Source organism: Engraulis encrasicolus, chromosome 4 (genome assembly GCF_034702125.1).
Source record: "Engraulis encrasicolus isolate BLACKSEA-1 chromosome 4, IST_EnEncr_1.0, whole genome shotgun sequence".
Taxonomy (NCBI): Eukaryota; Metazoa; Chordata; class Actinopteri; order Clupeiformes; family Engraulidae; genus Engraulis; species Engraulis encrasicolus.
Genome location: NC_085860.1, coordinates 26,533,212 through 26,547,784, shown reverse-complemented (window position 1 = coordinate 26,547,784; position 14,573 = coordinate 26,533,212). Strand labels below are relative to the sequence as shown.

Here is a 14,573-nt window from a genome sequence, read left to right as displayed (position 1 = left end):
ACTTTTTCAGCTTTCAATAGCCTACTGTATTATGTGCCCCCCTTATTCTCTTCCCCTGGCAACATTTACATAAACGTCTTCTCTACACAAAATGAGTAATTTAAGTGCTATGCCCTTTTCAAGTCCAACTTTTTTTTGTATTTCTCAACTGTTCTTTCCCTTAACCTGCATGTGCAGCACACACACACACACACACACACACACACACACACACACACACACACACACACACACACACACACACACACACACACACACACACACACACACACACAAAAACACACACACACACACACACACACACACACACACACGCACCTCTACACACAATTCCTTCAGTAAAATCATAAACGACCCACCCCTCACTAAAAGATCTGAAATGACTCAAATCTTCCTTTTTACATGTTTAAACACCAAGCCTACTGTACTTTATGCAAATAAACTGCCTGTCATTCATCAGTAGGCACGTGAACATGAGAGTGAGCGTGGCTCCTTCCTCGCTCTTACAGTGAGGGTTAATTGGTGTTGCCAGCCTGCCATCAGCTTCCATCAGCCTTTGAAAGCGTGACAGCTTTATCAGGTACTAATTATAGACTGCTCACACACACACACACACACACACACACACACACACACACACACACACACACACACACACACACACACACACACCATTTATGCACAGACCATCTTGATGTTCGAGGTTTCCTCGAAATACATCATTACTGATATTTCAATACAGAGGCAGCTGATGTGAAGCGTGTTTAACATTTGTAGGCCTGTGTCATGAGCAAACTACAGTAGATGGTAAGTGAGGTGTTTCATAACAGGTTGTTGCTTTTGGACCCACATTTAGAATAACTTAGTATATTTTGTGTTAACATAAACACCTAGACTTTATACGTAAGTAGACCCTACCCATTATTACTTGACTTTGAGTGTTTCACAGCAATACAATACAACTCTAAAATACAATTTTACAGACCAGAAATTCTATGCATTTGATGAAGATTAATTCAGAGAGAGAGAGAGAGCGTGTGCGTGTGTGTGTGTGTGTGTGTGCGTGCGTGCGTGCGTGCTTGCGTGCGTGCGTGTGTGTGTGTGTGTGTGTGCGCGTGCATGCGTGCGCGTGCGCGTGTGTATGTGTAATACATAATTTAGACAATGTCTGCACTTTAGTCTGTAGCATCATCGTCCGCTGATCTACTGGCGCTGCTAATACACTAGAACGACAATCAACTGAAAACTCTTCAGAGAGTTGATGAATAAAGCACTTATACTTCCTCTTCTTAGCTGCCAAGGACGGAGTGAAAGCCCTCCGAGTTCCAGGGAAAAAAAAACGGAAAGCTCTTCTAAAGGCTTTGGTAAATACAGCAGAGAAGATGTCCAGCTTCTTTAGCACAGTATTCAGTAAGTCTTTCAAGGTTGACTGGGAGGGAAATAAATAATGATTTAAAGGGCTTTAAAACCAATCTTGGTTTTCTTTTGCACAGTGTTTAAGCTTAGATTTAATATTCCTGGATCACAGCTTTGGAAAGCATGCATAAAATGTGGCTGCTTGACAAATACATGGGCAAGAACATCTCACATAGCCTTTAATTAGTGGTTCTGCTTGTTATCACATTAGATTCTTTTAGATCCAGGTTTTACTGTCATTTCACAATAGCAGTTACTAACAATGTAAGGATACAAACTGACTATTGCACAGGTATTAGTGTAACACTTTTCATGTATTTACAGAACAATGTGACTGCTTGCGGTTTTTCACAGACAGATTTTGCCTAATTGGGAGCATTCAATTTGGCATAACCACACTACTGTCTGGAAGAGCGGAGCAGCTGACAGACGTTACTGCTACCAGAGACAGTGTTCTAAATCTAAAAGGATCTACATTGCCTTACATTTCATAACATCACCTTACAGTGATATCTAATGAGACTCGTTCTCTGCTATTTCACCTTTGCACAAATATTACTGCAGAATGCCAACCACTGCAATTTTGTCCTATCAAAACAAATGCAGTAACTGAATTGAACAGAATTGCACAGACACTTTTATCAATTGTACATATTGCTTTTATGCTGTCACCATTTTATTGTGTGCCATATGCTGCCACCTTTTATTATGTGTGGCATTTACAATGAAATTATTTGGAAAGAGGCTTCTTTACCTATAGCATGTATGTTTGCAATAAATGTTCACTTGGTAGCACATCTGCCTCACATATGAGAGGTTGTGGGTTCGAGACTGGGTTTACTGCAACCTCAGGTTACACTGGTGAGGGCGTCAGTGTAGTGGATGCCAGTTGCCCCAGCTTCGATGCCGTACCGGCTTAGGCGGCCCAGGTTTTTTTTAAATCTCTCTTGGTATTGAGTCTGCCTCTCTTGCACAACGTTTTGGACTTTGAGAATTGGTCTACTGTGACCTTGCACTTAAACTTGGACTTGAACTTGAACTCGCAAACTAACCGCAAAGTATGGTTCGATAATTAATGCAAATGAGGTCTATTGTTCAGACTGTGGTTCACGTTAGGTTAGGGTGTCTGCGGCCTGACGGCCTCGTAGTGCCAGTGGCAGATCTCAATCGCTGGCCGGGCTTCTCCTTGCCTGGTGAATGGCAAACAGTGGCCACACACAGTCCCCCGAGGGCCACCTTGGCCTTTCGCACAGGATGCATCCATCCATCAGCCTGTCACCGGCTGCTGTCAGCAGGGCTTCCACCCACTCTGGCCCCTGGCCTGCTCTGCTCTGCTCTGCTTCCTCCCAGCTTACTCACATAGGCCTACTGCAGCTCACTTTTCATCACAATCCCTCCCGTTCAAGTTCAACCCAAAGTGTTCTAAGTTCCAAAGACTCAAGATTCTTTTGAGAACTTATCATTTTACTGGTGCATGAGAATAAAATCTCGAATAAAATGTTTGTGTTTCTTGCTCCTCAAAAAAAGTGTGTGTGTGTGTGTGTCTGTGTCTGTGTGTCTGTGTGTTCTTGCAACGTATCAAATTTTAAATGTGTGACCTAAGAACATAACTCAGGGATGCAAAGCAATTCTTGTTGACAATTCCCAAGTGTGATAGACTCAAATGTCATATTCAAAGGCTAATACGATTTTGTGCAAATTGAAGTCCCTTGATGACAGGATTGCATTCATTTGTATCAGATTGGGAACAGAATGAACAAAGATGTGAGACAAAATGTGTTGTTTTTATACACACACTAATAAGGCATGATGCTCACTTTCAGGGGGCGATATGAACAGTGTGCCCAGAGGAAAATATTAAGCTTCAGCTTACACTCTTATCTTCGTCAGTAATGAGTCTGGTTCGGTGTGATCTTTGTGGGTTTTTTTCCTACAGTAAATCCTCCTCATGGAAAAAAAGAATAGATGACATTATTATGGTCTTTGTTTTCTCAATAAAATATGACACCAGGCAAAATACATTTTTATACAGACAGATGAAGCGTGATGATTTCAGGAGGTGAGGTGAACTGGGTGATCGGAGGAAAATATTGAGCCTCTTCTGATAATCGTAATGTCAGTCATGTCTCTGATGATTCCTCAAAGTAAAAAAGAAAGTAAAAAGAGTAATTAACACCTGATTTTATGTCTCATTTTCACGTGTCCTAGTGTTTTTGTGTCATCTACAATGCATGTAATATTATGTTGCCTACTTACACTGTACATACCTAACCCTAACCATAATGTATGGTGCAAGTACTGTGCATGCTGTTGCATACTTATTTTTAGTAGTTTATTTCCAGACTTCATGCAGCCCATTTGCAAATGTAACCTTATTCATGAATATTTACCACCACCATCAAATTCTAAGTATTTGTTATGACTGGGAAAATTCAACTTTTCATACATGAAAAAGGGGATCTTCTCCATTGTCCGACAATTTCCAGAAATTTACATTTTTAGCTGCAAAATTTACTGTACTTTGGTCATACTAGCAAATATTAGTTAATTATTTAGGGCGGAATTCTCCCATCTCCACTTAAGTTGGTTTTACGCGCGCACATTTTACGCGGTCTTATCTTGCGCGTATTCTCCCCTCTGGAACGTCGCCACACCCCTCGAGCTTAACTCAGAAAAACAGCACGTAGCCCAACATAGGCGTGATGCTAAATGGGGGGATGAGTCTCCGCCAAGTTTATCAGTTGTGGCTACAAAGAAACTATGGAGCATGGATTTTCAGATCAACCATGTGAAAACCTCGGCAGTCCATTGAGATCCAACACTGAACTTTAACTTTGAATTTAAAACGCGATGTGTCCCTTTGGCGGGAACTCAGCTGAGCGTTTTGGTTGATTGAAATAATAAACATGATTAAACGTTTTGTTAAAAATTGAGTTTGGCGTGTTGCCTGGACAATTCCGGAAATCAAAAAGTGATTTAAAATGCTGATCATTCCCACAGTTAAACAAACACATAGTAGGCCTATTTGCTGACTTTTAAAAGTGTTTCTCCGCTTCTCTGTACAACAACGTTAAAATAATTGGAAATATGTGGATCTCAGCTGTCCGTCAGCACATTACACTTAGGCTACATGCATGCTGAAGAATGAACAAGGAAATCGGTCGTCATGAAAAAACGGAGACTTTATATTTTGTCGCAGACATGGACATCAATTGGACATGGGCATGCAATGCCAAGCCAGGACTTAAACGCGCAGCTGATGGGGTGTAATAGAGACCAGAAGCGAAATGCCAAAGACATGCTCTGATATGTAGGCCTACCTTTTACGTTTAGCTGTAATGACATTCAGGAAATATTTTCTGCCTTACAAAAACAGATAGGACAACATGTAGCCTACCTCAGTATGTGGTGGTTTTGTATGTCGGGCATCAGTTCAGAAAGTTTAATAGGTTACATGCACATATGCACGAGTTCACATTAAAACGCAAAAGTGGAGGAGTTGAAATAAAAAAACCCTTTACTTAACGTCGTGGCTACAACATAGTAAAAATGGTGAAGGTTGTTTTTGAATAGGCATACTTTGGGTGTCTGTTAGGACGACTGGAACAACGGTCTTTAGTCTGACGTGCCTTGTCAATAGCCTACTTGTGCATGGTGCAACTAGGTGTTTTTGGTTTTGGTTACCGTCTGTGGAGACAACATGATGATCCTCATACTGATTAATTAATTACCTGCTTTTGTTTGTAAGTTCACCGCTATGAGCTCTGGGCAGCTGGTCATATTTCGTCACAATTAATGTAGGACGTTTATGTGGAACTGTGAATGAATTTCGATTTGGACTCACGCGGACGGTAAGGAACATCAACAAAGCATACCGTGTAACATGTTCAAAATGCGAGCCAAGCGAGCATCAAATGCAATATTACATTTTACCTCATAGTGGCGCTTGACCTTACTACAGCCCTTTGATGCGCGTAAAGGCAAACACGCTTAAGTGGACGGGAGAATCCGCTTAGGATTGATTAACATGGGGAACTCCCTGATTTTGACCTGGCCCCACCCAAAGTGCGCAAGTGATGAAATCGCGCGTAAGCCCCGTTTACTCACAGGCTTGAGTAAGCTCGGAGGCGCTGTTGCACGCTTTTTTTTACTTAAGCGGGTGGGAGAATTCCGCCCTTAGTAAACATTCATGAAAAGGTCAAATGTAGCAGTAGACAGCACAGTTTCAACGAGCAGCATAGTTGCAATACCTACTTTGGTCACCATCTTACACGGCGCACCTTTAAAAATAAAATTGCTATAAATCCAATACCTGTTTGTTTCCTCCCTCATCCAGATCCCTCAGATCAGCTATGCCTCCACGGCCCCAGAGCTGAGTGATGACGGGCGGTATGAGTTCTTCTCAAGGGTGGTGCCGCCCGACACCTTCCAGGCTCAGGCCATGCTGGACGTCGCCATGGCACTGGGCTGGACCTACGTGTCCACGCTGGCATCGGAAGGCTCGTATGGGGAGAGTGGTGTGGAGGCCTTCCTGCAGCTGTCACGCGAGTCAGGTGAGTGAGTGAGTGAGTGAGTGAGTAAGAGTGATTGTGTGTGTATGTGTGTGTATGTGTGTGTATGTGTGCGTGCGTGTCTGTGTGGGTGCGTGCATGTTTTGTGTGTGTGTGTGTGTGTGTGTGCGCACAGGTGTGTACATACATGTAGTATGTGTGTGTAAGTGTGTAAATGTGTAAGTGTGTGTGTGTCTTTATGTCTGTGTATGTGTATCTGGATGTGAGCTAACAGCGTCAACTTGCAGACAAAAAAGCATGACACGCACTGCACAAAAGAGGTGACCATATGTGCACTGTAAAAACAACTACTTGCAATTCAAATGTAATATTACTCACATTTCAGTACGTATGTCAATCACATGGCAGGTTACATCATTCCTTGCTGCTCTGACTGTGAGGGACAGGAGGGCAAATTTTTATTCCATCTGGACGCTTACTTAAAACAGCATGTAACACACCACAAGTGTTTCTTTGATGTTTCCGCATTGTGGCATGCACAAGTGCAGTAGTACATGACACAAGTTTTACAAATATTGTTCATAACGGGGGGCACCTCGAGGTGTAGTGTCTGGGGATACCAGTGTCTTAATACAGTCCTACGTACATTGTACACTTCTAGAATTCAGAATTCACAGCTGACTGTAAAACAGCCGAATTCACAACTGAAAGAGAATTTGAGCTAACTGAAATTATATCTATATATACTCTATATAATTACAGTATAAGTTTATGTGTACAGTTTATAGTATTATTCCTGTCTTGGTATTTTTCCTGCTTTGTTTGTCTATGAGGTGTTGTTGTGTAGAACTAGTGCTTTTTGCCGTTTGAGAGAAGGAGCGTGCTTTCCATCGCGGGCCGATATTAATAGTCTCTCCAAACAGGCGACTCTCATAGTGATTTGTCACAATACAATTAGGGCTGATCGCGCTCACATCACAGAGTGATTTATCAGCGAAGGAGGAAATTGAAGTGTGTGTCTTTTGAAGAGCGGGCTGCTGGAGAAGAGAAGAGTGTGGAGGAGGGTGTGTGGGTGTGTGTGTGTGAGGGTGTGTGTGTGTGTGTGTGTGTGTGTGTGTGTGTGGGAGACGATGAGGATGAAATGGTCTTCTGAATTTCTATCATATCCCTTTTCCCTCTCAAGTCTAGGAAGATGAGATTATGCACATTAATTATGCTTATTTGAGTTTTAGAATTCAAAGAGGAGAGAGGAGGAAGAGATAAACAGCTGGGTAGGCCGTTGTAAAACTCATTATGGTGCGCCCATGTTATCGCAAAGTTAGTCGAAGGTTTACTGATGTGAAATTATGTGGACCATAAGAGCCTTTTCTACGCCAGGCTGGCGGCTGACATCTTATCTTACTCACCCACGGGAACAGATTGTATGATTATAACCAGCCCCTGCCATAGGATGTCATTTCATTTTGTGTGGAGACTTGAGTTCGCCTGTGCTCCTCCGTTGACATGGTTTTTATCGGAGAGAATCTCTACAGCCTGCCCAGTCAGTTAACAGAAAGGAGTGACATCAATATTTGAAATGCATAGCCAAACTTATAGTCAGTCTAACTGCATATGTCATGACCAGAGGCTTGTGAGTTGGTGAGGGCACATCTACTACTTCAGTACAGCCTGAAGTTTGAACCTCTAGCCTATTTCAACCGACACACTCCCATCACTTATTATTCAACTATGCTGAATGACCATCCATCCTAATTACAACCACAAAGGACAACTTACAATTTCCCTGCCCTGGCTTGGGGATACACTGTGTAGCTTCTATTTTGCCCTCATGGGTGTAGTATTCTTACCATGTTCACAACTACAGAAACAAAGTAGCCTATCTGTGCATGCATGGCTGTCATGAGGTGCCAAAAAGTCTGTACCAATTAAAAAGGATTTCTTCTGCTTCCCCAGAGGCCTGGTAAATAAGAATGTCTGAATAATCTCAGTCAAGCAGAATGGTCTGACTCTACAAATGTCCACAAAGATGTTGTGCTCACTACTTACTGCTAATGAAATGAAGATAATACTCTAGATAGAGCGTAACACCATGTCCCTCCATAACCCCCCCCCAGCTATCAAATAATCAAATATTTTTTTTAAATACCTCAGCGCCACTTTTCACCCCATTATTTTGACACACTCTCATCAGTTGGATTCCTGAAGAGTAGAACAGAATGTAGTTGGAAATAGTTGAATAGAAATCTGGTAGTAGCTTAAATCTGGCCACAACTTTAAATCGCACACAACTTTTTAAATCGTATCCGATTTTGACATCCTGTTGTGCTGCACACTTAAAGAGAATCGCAATCTTATCTCCAATCGTAAACATGAACACAATACCCAACAATTTATTTTTAGTCGTAAATATCACACGTTACACATCTGCGATTTGCAGTCTGCGACTGTTTAAACCGCCAAAATTCATCTTAGAGTATCGCACACGACAAAGGGAACTTTCCCAACAATCGCTTGATATGGTCCTTGGGGTAGTGTTCCACCGATTATCGCGAGGGGGGCGGGAGTTTCGGCTGAGAATAATAGTCATGTAGTTTGAGACTACCTTTAGAGCAGGGGTGGGGAACCTTTTTCATTCGAGGGGCCACTTCAAATTCCCCCAAAGGCCATAAAAATCCTTGGAGGGCCGTACTATGAACACAAATCAGGATTTCCTTCTGTACTTTAGGCCTATATTAAAGGCAGCCTTCTTTAAAACAGACCCCACCTTCTCTAGGTCCCCTGAATATAACTTCATTGTATTTGTATTAAAGATGTAATTTCTAAGATTCCTAAGGATAAAACGGACTCAAGGGCTGTAAATGAAATGGCCCTCGAGACATAGGTTCCCCACCCCTGTGTTAGAGGTTCATGAGAGGCAGGTGAAAGCATGACTGGCATTCCTGTAACAGCTCAAACCCTGGATCTGTAAGGCTCCAGGCTCGATTGTACTACTACGTATAGGTAGACAAGAATGTGGCTCGAGAAAGAAAATAACCACCTCTATCCTCCACCTGTCTCCCATGCCTCATCTTCCCCCTGGTGCAAGGCATCTAAGCCCCTTTTTGCTCCAGGGGGGGATTGTATTTTAGCTGTTCCTACAGTAGCTCACTGCGATTGGCGCTGGGCAGGGGCATGAGCTAAATGCAGTGCAATGTATTGGAATGGAATGAAGTTCCTGAAGTCTGTCGGCTTGTTAGTCTGGCCCTTCCATTCCCTATGAGCTGCCCGCCTGCCTGGCTGCCTGCCTAGCAAAGAATTAAATCTCCTCACAACACACTCACGCACACACATACACACATACATTAACACACACACACACACACACACACACACACACACACACACACACACACACACACACACACACACACACACACACACACACACACACACACACACACACACACACACACACACACACACACACACACACACACACACACACACACACACAAAGCAGTGCAGCCAACTGTATATCCGTCCCTTGAGGGTTCCACAATGGCACATCCTCATATTCTTTTTTCCACTGCTTGCTTTCATGCTTTACTTTAAAATGCCGGTAAATTTAGGCAAAAAGGAAAACGGATTCTTATGAAGTCCATGAAAGTTTCTGACTTAAAAGACAGTTAATTGTATAACACTGGCATCGGTGTAATATGTGGTGGTGTTATATAATTTTTTGTATGAGCAGCACAACACAAGCTTTTGTGTTTTTCAGACTGAAATCACGAACTGGATTTTTTACTTTGATCAGCTCTGCAGACCAGTGACTTTTAATGAGTGTGCCTAGGGCACTTGGCACGACTGCATCCGAATCTCTATTTTTAAAGGCACAATGGTAACACTTTTATTATAACTCTGTGTGTGTGTGTGTGTGTGTGTGTGTGTGTGTGTGTGTGTGTGTGTGTGTGTGTGTGTGTGTGTGTGTGTGTGTGTGTGTGTGTGTGTGCCCCTGCATGCATAATAACTCAAATAACATTCGTAGTCCATAGCAGTAGTGTTTCATATAATGACATGCAAACCAAGAAACTTTCTTGTGTCATTTTTCCTTGTGGTTCTCTGTCCACGGTGACCAAAAGGCTTAAAGCATTGTGCATACTTTTTTTTAATTTTCAGTATTCATTTTAGAAGGGTGGGGGGTGCTTTATTAGACAGGACAGTGTCAGTGAAGACAGGGCAGAGAGATAGGGCAGCATTGCAAAATGACCTACTGTAGGCACAGGCTCGAATCTGGGTACCCATGGGCATATGGCCGGTAAATGGCACAAGTGCATCAACACACTGCACCACAGTAGCCCACGTGCCTAGTTCATTGACCCTACATGGGCCAGTTGTAGATCTTAAAAAGCAGCTTTGCATTATCCATCATCGCCCCTTTATAGCACATTACTGCATTCTATGCCAGTCACATTTTGTCGCTTAATACTTAATACAGGTCAGGACAGAAACCACTGGCTTTTGTTTGAAACCAATCTTCATTTTCAAATGACTGAACCAAGGTTGCAGAGAAAGAGAGAGAGAGAGAGAGAGAGAGAGAGAGAGAGAGAGAGAGAGAGAGAGAGAGAGAGAGAGAGAGAGAGAGAGAAATAACGCACGTGATGTGGGAACCCAGACAGTCAATAGAAGATCAGATTGAGTTTGACAAAGAAATGCCCTGAAGCAGACCAGAAAAAAAGCCTTTCTGCCAAGGCTCTTTGAGTCATAAAAGCACCACATACTGTATCTTGCTGACAAAGGGAGAGCTACAGAAAGGAAGGAGACATGGGAAATGTGCAGGCATTCATACTGTATTGTAAGGATGGGAAATGGAACCGCAGATTAATACGAGGGAAAATGGTTGTGATGGTTTTACCATCTTAATCTGCACTGTGGAATTTGGTGCACTCTAGCCATGGATGGCATCAGGGCTCTAAATTAGCACCAGCCAACTGGCCAAATGCTGGTGAAATTTCAATTTCGCTGGTAGAAAACACCAACTTACCAGCCACTTTGACCCATTAGTGACTATGTGTTAACATCCTCTAGCCATTTTGGCTGGTGGTGAAAAAAAGTTAATTTAGGGCCATGGGTGGGAATGAAGGAGAAGACAGGAGGCAAGATATGTATTTCTCCACATCGTTAAAAATGATGAGAGTAAACTTTCAGAGTCATGTTTACTCTGAAAATCTAGTTTACTCTGAGTGATGCAGTAGATTTTCAGAGTAAACTTTCATGTAAATTCAGACAGGTAGGATATTTGCGACACTGTTGAGAGTCAAACGTGGAGTCAGCAGTGAGTCAAAGGTCAGTGTAAAATTCTGTTAATTCTTTTTTTTTTTTAACTTCTTTTTATTTTGAATTCCACAGTCATACAGTGCATCACTACATCTCCATTCTTATTTAACAAGTAAACCAAAAAAGTTATTTCAACCGGGGATACATAAACACATGAAAAGAAAGAAAACAAAGAAAGAAAGAAAGACATATGCAGAGAGAGAAAAGGAGAAAGAAAGGAGAGAATAGAGCGAAGGGGATAGTTATATTAAGTGAAGATGCAATACAGTACGTGTCCAATTATTGATAAATGATTCTAGTTTGAGTTGTAAAACTGCAGTAACATGTTCCATATGGTACAGTTCTTGAACTCTGTCCCTCCATTGAGTTATTGTGGGGGACAAAATTCTGTTAATTCTTAACAGTTCTTGATATAGGCTACAGTACTTACGTTACACAATATTGAGTAGAATTAACTCTGAAGATGTTACACTGACCAAAGTGTAAAATTAACCTAATTTTTGATTGGAACCAAATTTTATCTGAAACAGGGTTCATTTCAACTCTGTTAGAGTTATATTAACACTTGTATTTGTACTGTGCATCCACACTTTCCCTTCAGTTAAGGGATTCGAACCTGGAACCCTTCGACAGCTGCTGCTCACTTTCTTTTCGTAACAGAATTTTGGCCATTTTTTTAGATACGACAGTGAACACCAGACATGATGTGGAATGCGAGAGAGAGAAAGGGATGGATTGACAGATCAGTCCGGAATTCGCTGGATTTGAACCTGGTTCCCGCATGGGCAGTGAGTTCATCTGGAGCATTAACACATAACTGAAGAAGGTAGGTCTGCACACTGCGGAATAAGCTCCAAAGATCGAAATGTTGCTGTTTTAATTTAATAAACTTTATTTATTTTTTTAGATTATTCCGCAGTGTGCAGAGTGCAGACCTACCCTCTTCAACTCTCTGACACTTTTGACTAGCACCTGCAACAAGTGACTTTGGATGTACGCCCTACCCAAAACGACCGCATTAACACATTGCACCACAGCACCCCTTCTGCTCACTTTCTCTCTTAGGCGCCCCTACCATTATACAGTTGTGTGGGTACACAGGCTTTGTGAATATAGAGCAGTAGTTCTCAACCTTTTTAAAGAAAAAAACGCCCCTCTTGACCTCGTCATGAGCCTCCCAAAACCCCCCTGACCTTATCATAAGCCAGGCAGCGCCCCCATTAGTATTGAAAATGAAATAGACTAATGTCCCCCAATGGGAACTAACCCCCCCACTCAGCTGTATCCTTCTCAACGCCCCCTAGGCCTAGCCAATGCCCCCTTGGGGGGCTGTAGTGCCCCCGTTGAGAAACACTAATATAGAGCAAGTGCACCTGTATCTTGGTTGCATCTGCACCATCTGACAGTGCTGGCTGTTCCATTCCATCCCCTTCCCATTGTCATGGCGATGATGGCTGTGGAGATAATTGCATGTGGCAGATGATGATGCTGGCTTGTGTCACTCGCTGCAGTGGCTCAGCAATGCCTGCTTGAACGCTTCTGCTTCCAATGATTCTCATTATGAGTTGTGAATTGCTCAGTCTCTGTCTGTCTGTCTGGCTTACAGTCTGTGTGTTTATGAGTCTTTCTCTCTCTTTCTTTCTCTCTCTCTCTCGCCCAGTTTATGTCTGTCTGTCTGTCTGTCTGTCTGTCTCTGTCTCTCTGTCTCTGTCTCTCTCTCTCTCTCTCTCTCTCTCTCTCTCTCTCTCTCTCTCTCTCTCTCTCTCTCTCTCTCTCAAGATGCACAGACAACTTTAAAGTAGAAGGCTGTATTTGAAAAAACATGATTTTGACCAAATGTGAAACCAAAGAAATGGTCTCAAACAGGCAGCACATCTTGAATGCTGAAGCTACCCAACTTTAGCATCCCCCACTCAGTCCACGTGATGGTTGCTCTCTCTGTGGTTTTCTTCAGTGTTAAAGCACTGCAGGGTTTGACAATAACTTTGGTAAGACTTTCTATGAACTTGGTTAGGGGTTTTCCAGAGTCACTTGCTATTCCGCCTTTCTATTTGCCAAAGTTTTGTTGTCAGCACTTTCTCAGAAGTATTTTCTTTACCATGATATATCTAATGCTCAGAAAATGAGGTGAGAAAACAAAACAATCAGTTCTATGTTAGTGTGTTAAATGAAACTTCCCATAGTATATCAGGCAAATACAATCGAAAGAATCTTTCTTGAACCTACTGGTATATAGTAACACAAGGGGCACAAACAGGTTATGCTACCGAGATGGATCATACCTCAACAATAAATGACCAGCTGAAGTGGCTAGTGAGACTAAAAGGCGGGACGATGAAATTCTAGGTTGTTTCGTCCAGAGGCGTTATTACGTGCCTACGTCACAATAGCGATGCGCGTCCTTGTTGCCGACGACGTTTGATTCGCCTGTTTGAAACTAGTGAGTCCCCGTGCAGTTTTACCCATTTTTGCAAGGTGCCAATGTCAGGTCTCGAAACACTGAAACTCATTCCTCCTCTCTTGTTCTTGCCCTCTCCTTTCATCTGAGGAATAATGCCCCACGATCCCAATGTCAGGTGGTCGATCAAGGATTTGATTGTTTCATCACAGTGGTAAACCAAGTGAATTGGTGTAGGATGTTAAGTCCAACTTTAGATCATCAACAAATGTAGCATTTAGGTGCTTATACTGTACAAAGTATAGAGTAGTAGAGAGAGTAGAGTATCATTTATTGATCCCGAGGGAAATGCATACATAAATACAGAAGAAGACACAAAGACTGGAAAAAATGTCCAAAAGTGTCAAGGTGCCAAAGTCACTACGCATAAGTGATGATTTTATCAACAATTCTATGTGTATATTTCAGAATATTTACACTAGTGGCCAAAGAGCTTCCTTTCCTGATATTATTGGGATGGTCTGGAAAGGCATAGAAAAATGAGGCAAATCCTCTCTCTGCAGGTGGAATGATTGACACCAAATGTTCACTGAGCTTATGTTTTCACCCATCACTGGTCTGTACTCTGTGTACTGTACACTGTTCTGTTCTCTGTTCAACACAGGCTACTTGCAATTTAAACTTCTATTTTCTACACGGTACAGTATGTGCTCCAGTCGCACTAGGCCTACATAACAGCCTAACAATCTGCCAACTGCCTATCTACTACTCTACTGACTTACTTGCTTCAACATTTGAATTCTTATGCTTTTGCTTTATTTAATGGCTAATTTTACAGCACATCTAGATTTCTAGCAATGTGTTATATTATTTTTTTACTAGAACTGTGTTTATACATAACACTTACCCTTTTACTCTGACTCTACAGTTAATTA

The 14,573-nt window shown here is 42.2% G+C and overlaps 1 protein-coding gene across 1 annotated transcript in view; it reads left to right on the top strand.

Annotated features, from left to right (window-relative positions):
- The window catches only part of grm8b (glutamate receptor, metabotropic 8b), a 73,695-nt gene that overhangs the window by 18,902 nt on the left and 40,220 nt on the right, over window positions 1-14,573 (top strand). Inside the window, exon 2 of the mRNA XM_063197017.1 lies at window positions 5,753-5,969. Coding sequence (XP_063053087.1) covers window positions 5,753-5,969 — 217 coding nt within the window. The remainder of the gene's footprint in view (window positions 1-5,752; window positions 5,970-14,573) is intronic.